Genomic DNA, 12,151 nt, shown 5'->3' on the forward strand with positions numbered 1-12,151 from the left:
GATTAGCTTTTGTATATATGATCGGGAAAACTTGTGGCAGGGTATCTAAAACTGAGGAAAAATCATAATCTTTATTATTAAGGGCCTGCTCATGCATTTGTGATCAATTAATCGTTAAAGTGCGGTAGTGCCGTGCAGCAGGCTTTTATTTCTGAAAAGCGGCTGCTTGTGGCGGGGGGGGGGGGGGGAGGGGGGGAGGAGGGAGGGAGGGAGGGAGGGAGGGCTGGGAGGAGGAGGGAGAGGGGAGGGAGGAGGAGGGGTGCTGCGGGCCGGGAACGTCCCCGTCGGATGACGTGCAGCGTAGGGGTGGGGCCGAAGGCGGGGCCCAATGGAGGTCGGGACCAGCCCTGGAGCCACCCTCGCCGGATGACGCGGGACATAGGGTTTCCGGACTCTGATTCAGTCCGCTTCCGGCTCTGCAAGTGGTCACTTCCGTCCCGTCCGCACATCCCGAGCCACATGGCTCAAGATGGCCGGCACAGGCCACATCATAGGGAGGGGGGGGAGGGGGCAGCGGGTTGCGTCGGAACTTCACTGGAAATTTTGAGCAAGCTGTACAACTATTTCGTCTCCCGTTGGGGGACAGGAATCGTAATCAACTCCTAATTGATGCAAATCTGGTATCGGCTGCCCTTTTAAGGTTGCCGAAGCTACAGCGGCGATTTTCTTCTCTGTCTGATAACGGTGCAAGCAAGTAATCATTGTATGCCATGGTTTCATTAACTTACGAGCTGTCTTATCCTCTTCTATTACCTTATACCACAAAATATCTCCTAAGCTTTTCTATTCTTTCTCATCAAATAAGTTAGCAGGGTCAGTAAAAAACTGATATGTGCGGCCGTATGCTACAAGCGCCGCCGGATCTTTTCTAAAATCCACATCTTTTATGGCACGTTTCTGTAAGAAACTAGTAAAAAAGCTCTAGAATAGAATAGAAATATAGAATGTCTAGGGCTACTTCGTTCTCTATTTTCTGCGCGCTTAACTATCCCTTTATTATTTTGGTGCAGCCTTAATCCGAGCCTTTTATGGGCTTTTGTACGAGCCTTTTGTGGGCTTTTTACAGCTTTTTATAACTAAGATCCGGCAGCCCTTCCCCAGCAGCAAACAAACTCGTTCATTTTTCTTTAAGTTGCGAATCACCTCTCTACACCTGCATCGAGAGGAATTTATTGCCATCCGAAACGTTGCTTTTTCGGTGCTTTCCTGGAGCCCTGTTTCCCAGCCAAGTTTTTTGGTTTCAGCGGTTTTACCTGCTGAGCTGTGATTGGTGCTATCGATGGTTCGGTCCTCCACCAGGCGTCCCTAGTGAAGATCGGTCTTCCGCAGGATTTGCCTGTTGATTTCGAAACTTTTCAGACTTTTTCAAGGCTCTTCAGACTTTCTGATTGTTCAGGGCCTGTAGCACGGTTCGGGCGCCAGTTGCGGGAGCAGCAAAGAAAATGCGGGCAACCAATATGGTTGATAAACGAACTTCTGGTTTATTGCGCAGCAACTTTCACTTATATAGTGCTTCCGTGACCACACCCCTGCCACCAACATAACTTTTTATTGGACACCCGGTGTGTTTACCTGTAGCACAGCAAATCCCTGGTGCAGGTAGCACCGGAGTATGGGCCGATCTAATTGGCCTCCCAAACATGGGGTTGGGCATAGTAAAGGGGTCGTACCTCCTATCTCTTTGAGAATATTCAGGAATATTCTCCAACATTCTCCAAACCTCTCTAACATTCCACAACACTTAGCAAGTCTACTTTGGCAGAGCAGGACATCATGCAACCTTTTCCAGGCAGCTTACGAGCTTTCCTGTACTTCAGGAAAACGTTCCATAACTCCAACAAGTTTGGCTTTTGCTGCTTCTTGACCTAAAGATTTATTTTAGGAAAAAATATTTAATTTCTAAACGGCCTAATAATCACAACAATAAACATTGTTTTCACATCAAATGTTGAACAGGAAATATAATCAGGTTGTCTTTTTCATAGTGCTTAGGTGCTGCGTTTATCTTATACTTGTAACTACACAAACACTCCTCACACACCCAACTCATTGAGTATTCCACCTCAAAAGACTCTGCAGGCACCCCTTCTGCAAAGTGCTTCCAAAACTATGTTTACTTGCAGATGCTGATCCAAATGAACAAGAAGTAAAATAATGTGACTGTGTACCTATGACTTCGGCCCCAGACCATAAATCTACTACTTGCTCTGCCACAGCTACAGGTCTTTTTGCAAAAACTGACAGTGGGCCAGAGATGGCTGTTAAGGAGAAAACAGTGCTGGCTGGACACTGCAGTTTCTTTCAATCCCAGAGAAAACTTGCCTTCAAGAGATTTATTTTTAAAGGACACACTCCTGGTAATGCATCATACCTTAGGGCTAAAACAGATTGATTCTTCAGAATCACTCCAAGTGTCATCATTCCCCTCCTCCTCAGAGCTCCTTCAAAAACAAAGCAAAATGAGTGCTATGCCTCTAAAACCATCCCTCAAGCAAGTGGGAGGTGTTTCTAAAGTCTCACCTTATTGAACCTCCTTCACAAAGGTCATCTGTGGCTGTTCAAAATTAAATGACATGCTGACATTAGATTTGGCAAGCTAACAATTAAACAGTACACACAAACATTTAACATGGACAACTCTACAGCTCATCCAGAATGAAACTGGCCACAACTGGACCCAAATGGGTGTGGTAACTGCTGCAAGAGTCACACCTGAGTGTCGGATGCACCTCTGTGCCTCCTGGAACACTCTGTGTGGCACCTGCGGGTGCAGGTCCCTGTGTTCTTATATTATTTATAATACAAATCACTATCCACCTTCTCTACCCATCCTGCTCAGTAACACCTCAAATTTCAAGACAAAAAATCTGTGGTGTTCTTATTATAGGTACCCAACACCCCATTTCCTGGTGACAGGGCTGTAACATTTGCCTCAGAGCAGGAGGGAGTGCTGCTTCTCTTGATTTGACCACAAGCACATGGAATGGATGTGGCACAAGGACTCCTCCCCAAAACATACACTTCAGAGGACCTCAGAAAGTCTCTCAGGATCACCCCAGCTTATCCTCTAACCCTCTGTTGCTGCAGCACAGCAAAGGGACTCTCATGATGTGCTTTGCAGTGCCAGCCAGACTGCACTGTTAATGCCAATAAGTGCCCCCTGAACACTCTCTGCTGTCCATTTGCCACACAGTTCTGATATAACACACTTAAAAAAACTAAAAGAAGTACAGGTTCCAATCTAGAGTTCATTTATACTAAAAAATTAATTCTACAGGACACAATCCTATCAGTAGACATGGAGCACACAAATCACAACAGCCTGACAAGGCCAAAAAGTAACAAATCAGCAACTTCACAAAGCTTCTTGTGCTGCTCCTCCTGATGCCTGCACTGAAGTCACCAGGGAGCACAGTCAGTGCTGACAATACAAACCAGCTCAAGAAAAGGCCACATTGTGGAGGATTGGCTACGTGACAGGGCTCACGTAGACATAATGCAGGTGGCCAATAGAAGAGCTCGGCTATAGAATATGTATTAGCTCATTAAAGGACTGTGAGAATGTTCTTGAATGATCCCGAAAGGGTAGGGGGTGTGGCCGCCGGGACCTAGGGGTTGTGGTCTCAGAGACCAGATATAAGGGAAAGTTGCTGCGCAATAAAGTTGAAGCTTGCTGATCACTCATATTGAGTGCCTGAGTCTACCCTCGCTGCGACAAATGGTGCCCGAACAGGGACCTCATCAGAGGCTTTGAACCGAACTCATCGGAGGAAACTGACCACATTGGAGGAAACCAACCTCATCGGAGGCTTTTGAACCTGCAAGCCACGGTCCAGCGAAGTTTTGGTGTCGGTCCTGCAGCAGCACAGGAGGCGAAAGAGCTGGCTCTGTGCCCCAAGCGACCTTACAGAAGGGTCTCGGCCGACTACGCGCCGCTGACGTCTTGCAAGGGCTGCAACGGTTATTAGGTATGGAAAGGCAAGTGGCGTATGATCTCCTTAAATGTTTTTTAGAAAAGCAGGGAGTTTTAGATAAAGATTTAGCTATGGAATTGGCAGGGTTGTTAGCTTATGGAGCTGCAAAGGGATGCTTTGTGGATCCTAACATGGTTTTTGATGTGGGGGAGTGGCGTACATTTGGGGAAAAGTTATGGAATGCTAGTCTGGAGGATGATAAGGTTGCTAAAAAGCTGTGAAAGCCATGGAGAACGGTCATAGATGCGCTGAAACAGCGCTCCAGGCGGAGCAAAAAGCAGCACAAGCTGCTTCGGCATGCCTTGGAGCTGCAGGGGTTACAAGTAAGGCAGAAACAAGCTCACCTTATCCACTGCCGCCAGCTACTAATACAGTTTTCTTGCCCTCCACTACTAATATTAATAGCAAGATAGCTCCTGCTGCGCCCCCTCCCCCATCTCCTTCTTCTTTTCCTGTTACTCCCAAAACCAAACTGGTGCCTTGGAAGCGTTTTGGGATGATAATAAAGAAAAAGAGGACCCCGCGGGGACCGCTGGGGAGGGCGTGGGGCCCGGAGGGGGCTCGGCCAGGGAGCAAGCCGGCCCCAGCCCCCCGAAGCTCTGCGGGTATCTGCAGAAGCTGTCGGGCAAGGGCCCCCTGTGCGGCTTCCACAGCCGCTGGTTCGTCTTCGACCCCCAGTGCTGCTACCTATGCTACTTCAAGGGGCCGCAGGAGGTGCTGCCCCTTGGGCACCTAGACATCGCCTCCGCCTGCTTCAGCTACCACCAGCCTTGAGGCCGGCACCGCGGGCGTGGGGGACGAGGCTGCTGCCTTCGAGGTGCACAGCCCCAACGGCGCCGTGGCCGTGCTCAAGGCTGCAACTCATCAGGATATGACATACTGGCTTCAGGAACTTCAACAGAGAAAAGGTGAACAGGAGACTGCATCTGCTGACCCTCCACCTGGACAGATAGGGGACATGGAGCAAACTTTTATAAATTAACTGTTTTGGGACTCCTGGTTGAGGAGCAAAATTAAGGGGCAAAACATGAGTAGATATTGCTGTGTTAGCCTTTTTATAACTTTTGATGTGTTTTTAAGTATACAGTGTTTGATATTACCGCACTGTGATTTTAGCTTTGATCCTCGGCAGAATGTTTGTGTTACCCTTGCACGTCCCCGTAATACTACTTCCTTTTGTGCCAGCTTAGCAACGCCACAGTCACCATTTATTACCTGTTTGATTGGTGTGCCAGCCACTGAAGAAACTTGGCTGCAGTTTCAGGCAGCTATGAATGACACAAGGGTGCAATTTAAAACTATGTCCTTGTGCCGCCAGAGTAAAAATTTGTCTGAATGTTTAGATGACTATGACACCCGGGATGATCGTTTACCTAAGGGGCCTGAGCCCCAGGAGCTAGACCTTGCAGATTCCTTGAATTCTCCATATTGTTTTTGGATTAATAGTATGAGTAGTGTTTGTTCACAGGGTAAAGGGGAGAAGAGACCGTGTGCAACTTCTAACATTACCACTCCAGTTTTTCCAATTGGCAATTTTAGCCAATGGTGTAATGTGATTCTTCGTAACAGTAGCCACCCACTTCCAGGGACTCAGTTCTCTCGGAGATTGCCACCGGGATACTTTTTGATTTGCGGCAATCGAGCATGGTCGGGTATTCCTTCCAGACCTGCTGAGGAGCCTTGCACCATTGGTCAACTAAGCTTAGATATGCCCCACGCACATCCAAATAGTACCCACCGTGTGCGGTGGAAAAGGAGCTTGGCTGAATCGTTGACACAAAATTGTGATGACAATTTGATCCTTTGGTACAAATGGGAAACGTTTTTTGCTTCTCTTTTTGTGCCATGGGTATCTGCTGCCCGTGCACACAGAAATTTTGATAAATTAAGCTGTTGGATTGTGAAGCAAGCTAATGGCACCAGTAAAGTGTTGTCTGAACTAGCAGAGGACTTATCCTCTGTACAACATGCGGTATTACAAAATAGGGCTGCCATTGATTTTTTATTATTGGCCCATGGTCATGGCTGTGAGGGTTTTGAGGGTGTGTGTTGTATGGATCTGAGTGACCACTCCAAATCCATACATAGTGAGATACAGCAGCTGGTACAACATTCTCAGAACATCAAACGAGATGTTGGGTTTCTTGGATTGGACGGGCTGGTTAATTGGATGGGTCTTACAGGATGGTTGAAGAGCTTGTGTAAGACTGTATTGTTAGTTGTATGTATTTTGCTTATTGGTTTTATGTGTTTGAGTTGTATTTTATCGATATTTAAAAGGTTGCTTACTAAAACCACGGATGTTTTGCTTGTACAAAATAAAAACGGAGGAATTGTGGAGGATTGGCTACATGACAGGGGTCACGTAGACATAATACAGGTGGCCAATAGAAGAGCTAGGCTATAGAATATGTATTAGCTTATTAAAGGACTGGGAGAATGTTCCTGAATGTTCCCGAAAGGGTAGGGGGTGTGGCCACCGGGACCTAGGGGGTGTGGTCTCAGAGACCGGATATAAGGGAAAGTTGCTGCGCAATAAAGTTGAAGCTTGCTGATCACTCATATTGAGTGCCTGACTCTTCCCTCGCTGCGACACCACATCATTTTCCTCTTGAGCTCCTCCATAGTTAAGGATCCTACCTCCGCTGTCCATAGCAGGTGCACCCCACATAAATGGAGCAGCTCCTGCCTGCTCAGGACTGGTAACTATGGTGATATCTTCTGTATCACACGCAGGAGCTTCTCCTGTGTTCTCCTGATCTGTTTTTGCTTCCAGCTCTCCAGCAGCTCCTGCCTGCTCAGGAATTCGAAGTATGTTGAGTATGTTGTCACCTTGAGCATCCCCCGCAGGAGCTTCTGCTGTGTCCTCCAATTTTGCCAAATAATTGACTCAGACTACACAGAGAAAGAGAGGAAATAGAGTTGGAAAAAAGAAGCACATACTGGCATACACCATTCAGCACAACAGTTAACACCAACTTGTTATCCACCCTACACATATTCATACAAATCCTCATTATTCTCCTCATTATTTGTTAAGGGTAATACACACAGAACTCACTGCAGGGCTCTTACCCTAGAGATGCACATGCACACCTTCCAAGTTATTAGCTCCTGCTTGGAACATTTTTTCAGTCTACCTTTTAGGCACACATAACCACCTGAGAGAAGGAACCCCCACACCTACAAAGCTGTGCATCAGAGCAATGAAGGGCTCTCAGTCAGATCTCCTCTGAAACAAAAGGCTGGTGGTTCCTGGGCACTGCAGTGCAAGTCAGCAAGGACAATGGTGCTGGGCTGGGCAGAGGCTTTATATGCATGTCAGCTTGCCAAGTTCCTCCTCTGGCTACAGACACTTTGGAGAGTTCCTGCTGGGCAGACCTCAGCTCAGCAACAACACTTGAAAGATTCTCTAACAGAGAATCCTGGGCAGAAATTTTCCTCAGCTTCCAAACTAACACTAGACACAGTGTCTCAGTTCTAACCAAACACCAGGTGACAGAATTGCTCTGGTACCCCCCTCCACCCTCCCAAGGGAAGATAAAAGGGGAATAGGGAAGAGAGACTTGAAGGTGTGAAAATAAGACCGGAACAGCTTTGCTCAAAGAGGAAGAGACAGGAACACATGAGATGAGGAGCAAATATCTGCAAGTCTATACAAAAGCCCATCTCCATGGTCACAGCTGTAGGTGTCCCAGGGTCCCTTTTAGCAGGGCCGACTCAGGAGAGGGGTCCCCAGCTGCCACCAGCACCTGATGGATTCGGATCTTGCCGAGCATTGGCGAGGTGATGACAAAACAGGAGCCTCTGCCCAAGAGCTCCCAGTGCAGCCCAGCAGCAGGGAAGAAGGGAGCAGGCAGGGACCAGGCTGCCCATCCTCTGGGCTTTGAGAGAGGCTGGCAGGAGATGGGAGGGAATCCTGAGCCCTGCCTCTTCCACCCCTCACGGGTCCCTCAGGGTGCTACACACCCTCTCTCTCGGGCCTCCCACCGGTACCAGAAAATAAGCCTGGGCCCAAAAACCAGAACACACAGCAATCACACCCATCAGAAGACATCACTGACCACACCTTCAACACAGCTCTAAACACACCATTAAACCTTGGTGCTGCCACCAACAACATGTCAAAGCCACACTGATAACTGACCACTTCTTCTAATCAGAAAGCTCAAAGTTTACCTCCAATACCCATGAAGATCAGCATAATCCTCAGCTGTGTTCCCATCAGGGTCTTCATGGGAAATATTGGCACCGTAAGAAAGGAGAACTTGGACCAAATTCAGCTGCCCAACAGAAGCAGCAATCATGAGTGGGGTTCTGAAAGATGCAAAACATCCTATGAAATGGATCATTTGACACAGACACAGAAACATTCGTTTCATTCCTGCTTGCTCTCAGAAAAAGTCTTTTCCCCATTACATTACAATGAACAAAAGAAAAAGCAGGTTTCATTAGAAGCAACAATAACATGGGAGAGGGAGTCAAAACTCCATGCGTGGTCAGAGAGAGCTGCCACATGTACAACACTTCAGTGCACACAAGGCTGCTGTGCAGGAGGTGGTTTCTCAAACTGAGGCACTGCTGCCAGGCTCATGACACATCTCCTGCCAGACAATGCCTCCTGGACATCCCCAATGCAGAAAGCAGCCCCTGAGGTACCACAGCAGCCAAGCACACACTGCTTTCACACAGAAGGCTCACAGAAACAGCTCCTTCCGAGTGCCCCCCTGCTTTTGGTCAGAGCACATTCCCATGCTTCTCAGCAATCCAACAGAAAGAATACCAAAGGGACACATTTGGATAAACCCCTTACCTTTGATGCTGGTCTCGAGCATGCACGTCAACTCCTGCTTTCAGGAGAATTTCTACTATCCCTTCCTGACCTTCAGAGATAGCAAGAGCTAGTGGGGTAAAGCCCTCCTGAAAAGTCAGAGAAATACATCACGTTAATAAGCAAAGTCAAAAAAATCTGTAAAAGGAATACTGACAACACTTTCTGGAAGGACTTGCTGAAGAAATGGAAACATTTACCTTATTCTTGGCACGATGATCGACATAATGCCTGAGTAACAGCCCCACGAGGTTTTTATTATGAGCCTGGATGGCCAGATGAAGGGCAGTGTGGCCATCAGTGTCAGTGAGATTTGGGTTGACACCATGCTCTAGCAGAAAAGCCACACAGTCTTCTTGATGAAACTGTACTGCCTGGGAACAACACACAAAAAAAGGAAAGACTTCCAAAATCACATTTCACTCCATCACAGCTCACCCAGCTTCTGACCACTGGGAAAGAAGAACACCTGCAAAGATGATCTGACAGGTGCCTGTTCCACTCTAAATCCAACAGGTGTATTTCTGCACAGCTCTGCGTACAGAGTCCTGCCAGACACCTCTCCTTTCATGCACACTCAATAAGCCCCTCTTCCAAGAGCAGAACTTCTCTCACTCACCTTCATCAGGGGTGTTCTCCTGAGATTGTCAGCAGCATCCAACTGGCTGCCGTGCTTTACAAGGAATCTGGCAACCTCTGTGTGGCCGTTTGCAGACGCCAGATGGAGAGGTGTCCTGAGAAGTAAACATGGGAGCTTAACACTGACAGACAATGAAAGAATGAAAACTGTGGCACCACCCAGCCCGGGGGACCCTGCTGCTCCTGCTGCTGCTGTTGCAACCCCCCACACATCACCCACAGGGCAGGAGAGACCTGGGGAGGCCTCAGCAGCTGCAAGAGAATCCTGCAGGGAGAGAAGGGCCAAGCGGCAGCCCAGCAGCACGCACCTCCAGGAGCACTGGCGCCCACCCAGCAGCTCCCGGCACTGGAAAGCTCTCAAGTTCCCCCTCCCAGCTGACAGGGCACATCCTGCTTTGCAAGCAATCAGCTCCAAGGGGATCCCACACAAACCCTGCAGGGGGGATGCTCCCGCACACCATCCGAGGTGTCCCAGCAGCGGCCACAGCCCCTCACTGATTCTTCCTGTCGCGGCGGTCGATGCCCCAAATCTCGATCCACCAGCACCAGCGCCTCAGCCAGGCCGGGTGGCCACGGGCAGCCACACGGTGCAGCCTGCCCAGACCTTGCTGCTGAGGCTCAGGGGTGCTGGTGCCGGCAGCAGCAGCACCACAGGGCTGCCCAGGAGTGCTGCCAGAGCAGGACACCCAACATTTCCTGTTCAATTTCTGCCCCATCTCAGGAGCTCTGGGGGCTGCGGCCCTGCGGGAGCAGCGGGAGGTAGCTGGCGGAGCCGGAGGGGTTAGTGATAGGGGAAGAGCAAAGGCAGGGACAGGGGAGGGAGGAAACAGACGGGAACAAGGTGGATGCAAGGGGAAAGGCAGGGACGAGGCGGGAGAAAGGAGCAAACCAACAGTATAGTGAAATGAGGCAACCAGGTGGCACTAATTGCCAGGTAGTGGGCATGACCTTGTGTTAAGCCCACCTGTGCCTGATTAGGGTGGGCCCCTACTGCACATGAGCAGGATTAGGGGGCCAATAAAGCTCACACCTGAGAAAGCCAGAGGGGAGGCCACTTTCGGAGCAGTAGCACTGATTCAGGCTGGTCAGCCCTGAGAGCATTAGACTCTGAGCACTATTCGTGAATTTCTCCTGGAACACCTGATTGGACCTTGGAGCGCCGTGTCCTAAAAGAGGTTCGTCTTGCTACACAATGGCAAGGACCAGGAGCAGCTGGAGAGACACAGCCCAGCCCAGCGCAACTCAGCACAGGAGCCACAACGGCAGAGTCACCGCTAACGGCAGTCACCAGGGGCAACGGTGGGCCGGGCTGAACCACCTGCGGCAGGGGGGGGAAGGGGCTGAACCAATTCACAGGGGTGGGGGGAGGGGGCTGAAGGAAAGGAAAAGGCTCCTTTAATCCTTAAACCTTGCATTGGTTTAAGCCTCAGCATTCATTCATTGCCACTACAAGTGACAAGGGTCCCTTAAGTATCTGAGAGAAGCTGAGAAACTCTCCCCCACCTCTATGAGTCATACAAAGAACTGGTAAGTTCTTCTCCTGGAGAGGCTTTTTCGTAACCAATTCAAAATAACCCTTCTTGTGTATCCCACTTCTTGTCTCTCACTTGCCATCTTTAAATGGCAAACTAGCTTTCTCTGACTGCACAGAGCTCACTGCAAAAGTTCCACTGCCATTGCACAAGTGCAGGGTGTTTCCCTAAACAAGTCTAACCCATAACTAGAGGGAAATGGACATCTAGAATTCTCCTGGCCTACCAGAAATTACTGGCAGGACACCTATTTTTTCCCTCACTCTGTGGAAAATGTCAACACAAATGTTAACTGTCACCATGCCACATGTGTCACACCCAGCTACACAGAAAGTCATCTCAAAGTTCCCTGCTGCAAACACATCCTCTGCAGGCCCCAGCACCAGCCTGACCTTCCACAGGCAGCCCAGCTTTTAAGCAGCCAGCCTGAAATGAGCCACTAATGGCTGTAATTAGCCACCAACCACACCCCACTGCTGGGCATCAGCCAGGAGAGAGTTTAAAAGCAGCAACTTGCCTCAGGCACTGAGTCTCACTGGTGTCTGCTGAGCTGCCCATAACAAAACCTAAGCTTTTTCAGGTATTGCAGAGAAGTCAGGACACAGCTCCTAAGGAGGCAGAGAATCACAGAATGGCTTGGGTTGGAAGGGACCTTAAAGATCACCAGGATCCAACCCCCTGCAAGGGCAGGGACCTCTCTCACTAGACCAGGTGTCACAGAGCTTCATCCAACCTGGCCTTGAACACTTCCTGGAAGGGCATCAACAACTTCTCTAGGCAATCCTGCCACTCTCATGAGGAAGAAGGTCTTCTTAATATCTAACCTAAATCTATCCCCTTTCTGTTTAAAACCATTACCCCTTGTCCTGTCACTACTCTCTCTGGTGAAAAGCCCCTCCCCAGCTTTCCTGTAGCCCCTTCATGGACTGGAAGGATCTCTAAGGCCCCCCCAGAGCCTTCTCTTCTCCAGGCTGAACAGCCCCAACTCTCTCAGCCCATCTTTGTAGCAGAGGTGCTCCAGCCCCCTGGTCATCTTTGTGGCCCTTCCCTGGACCCTCTCCCACAGGTCTGGACCTTTCCTGGGCTGGGGGTTCCAAAGCTCTACGCAGTATTCCAGGTGCAACTCCTGACTTTGCTGTGAGCTGCACAGATCCAGGGTTCCCCCCAGTGCTGGG

At 49.3% G+C, this 12,151-nt stretch overlaps 1 protein-coding gene across 4 annotated transcripts in view; it reads right to left on the minus strand.

Moving 5' to 3' along the window:
• Positions 1-8,124: 8,124 nt before the first annotated feature.
• LOC139801814 (ankyrin repeat domain-containing protein 7-like) overlaps positions 8,125-12,151 on the minus strand; it is a 92,790-nt gene continuing 88,763 nt past the window's right edge. For 3 of the 4 annotated variants that reach the window (XM_071756474.1, XM_071756472.1, XM_071756473.1), the window contains 4 exons: positions 9,425-9,539; positions 9,006-9,179; positions 8,788-8,894; positions 8,125-8,291 (listed from right to left, as the gene is read on the minus strand). In XM_071756474.1, coding sequence (XP_071612575.1) covers positions 8,150-8,291; positions 8,788-8,894; positions 9,006-9,179; positions 9,425-9,539 — 538 coding nt within the window. In that variant the 3' untranslated portion in view covers positions 8,125-8,149. Of the gene's footprint in view, positions 8,292-8,787; positions 8,895-9,005; positions 9,180-9,424; positions 9,540-9,939; positions 10,179-12,151 lie in introns of those variants that run through there. The other variant, XM_071756471.1, reaches the window with a different exon arrangement.

This window comes from Heliangelus exortis, chromosome 13 (assembly GCF_036169615.1).
Source record: "Heliangelus exortis chromosome 13, bHelExo1.hap1, whole genome shotgun sequence".
Taxonomy (NCBI): domain Eukaryota; kingdom Metazoa; phylum Chordata; class Aves; order Apodiformes; family Trochilidae; genus Heliangelus; species Heliangelus exortis.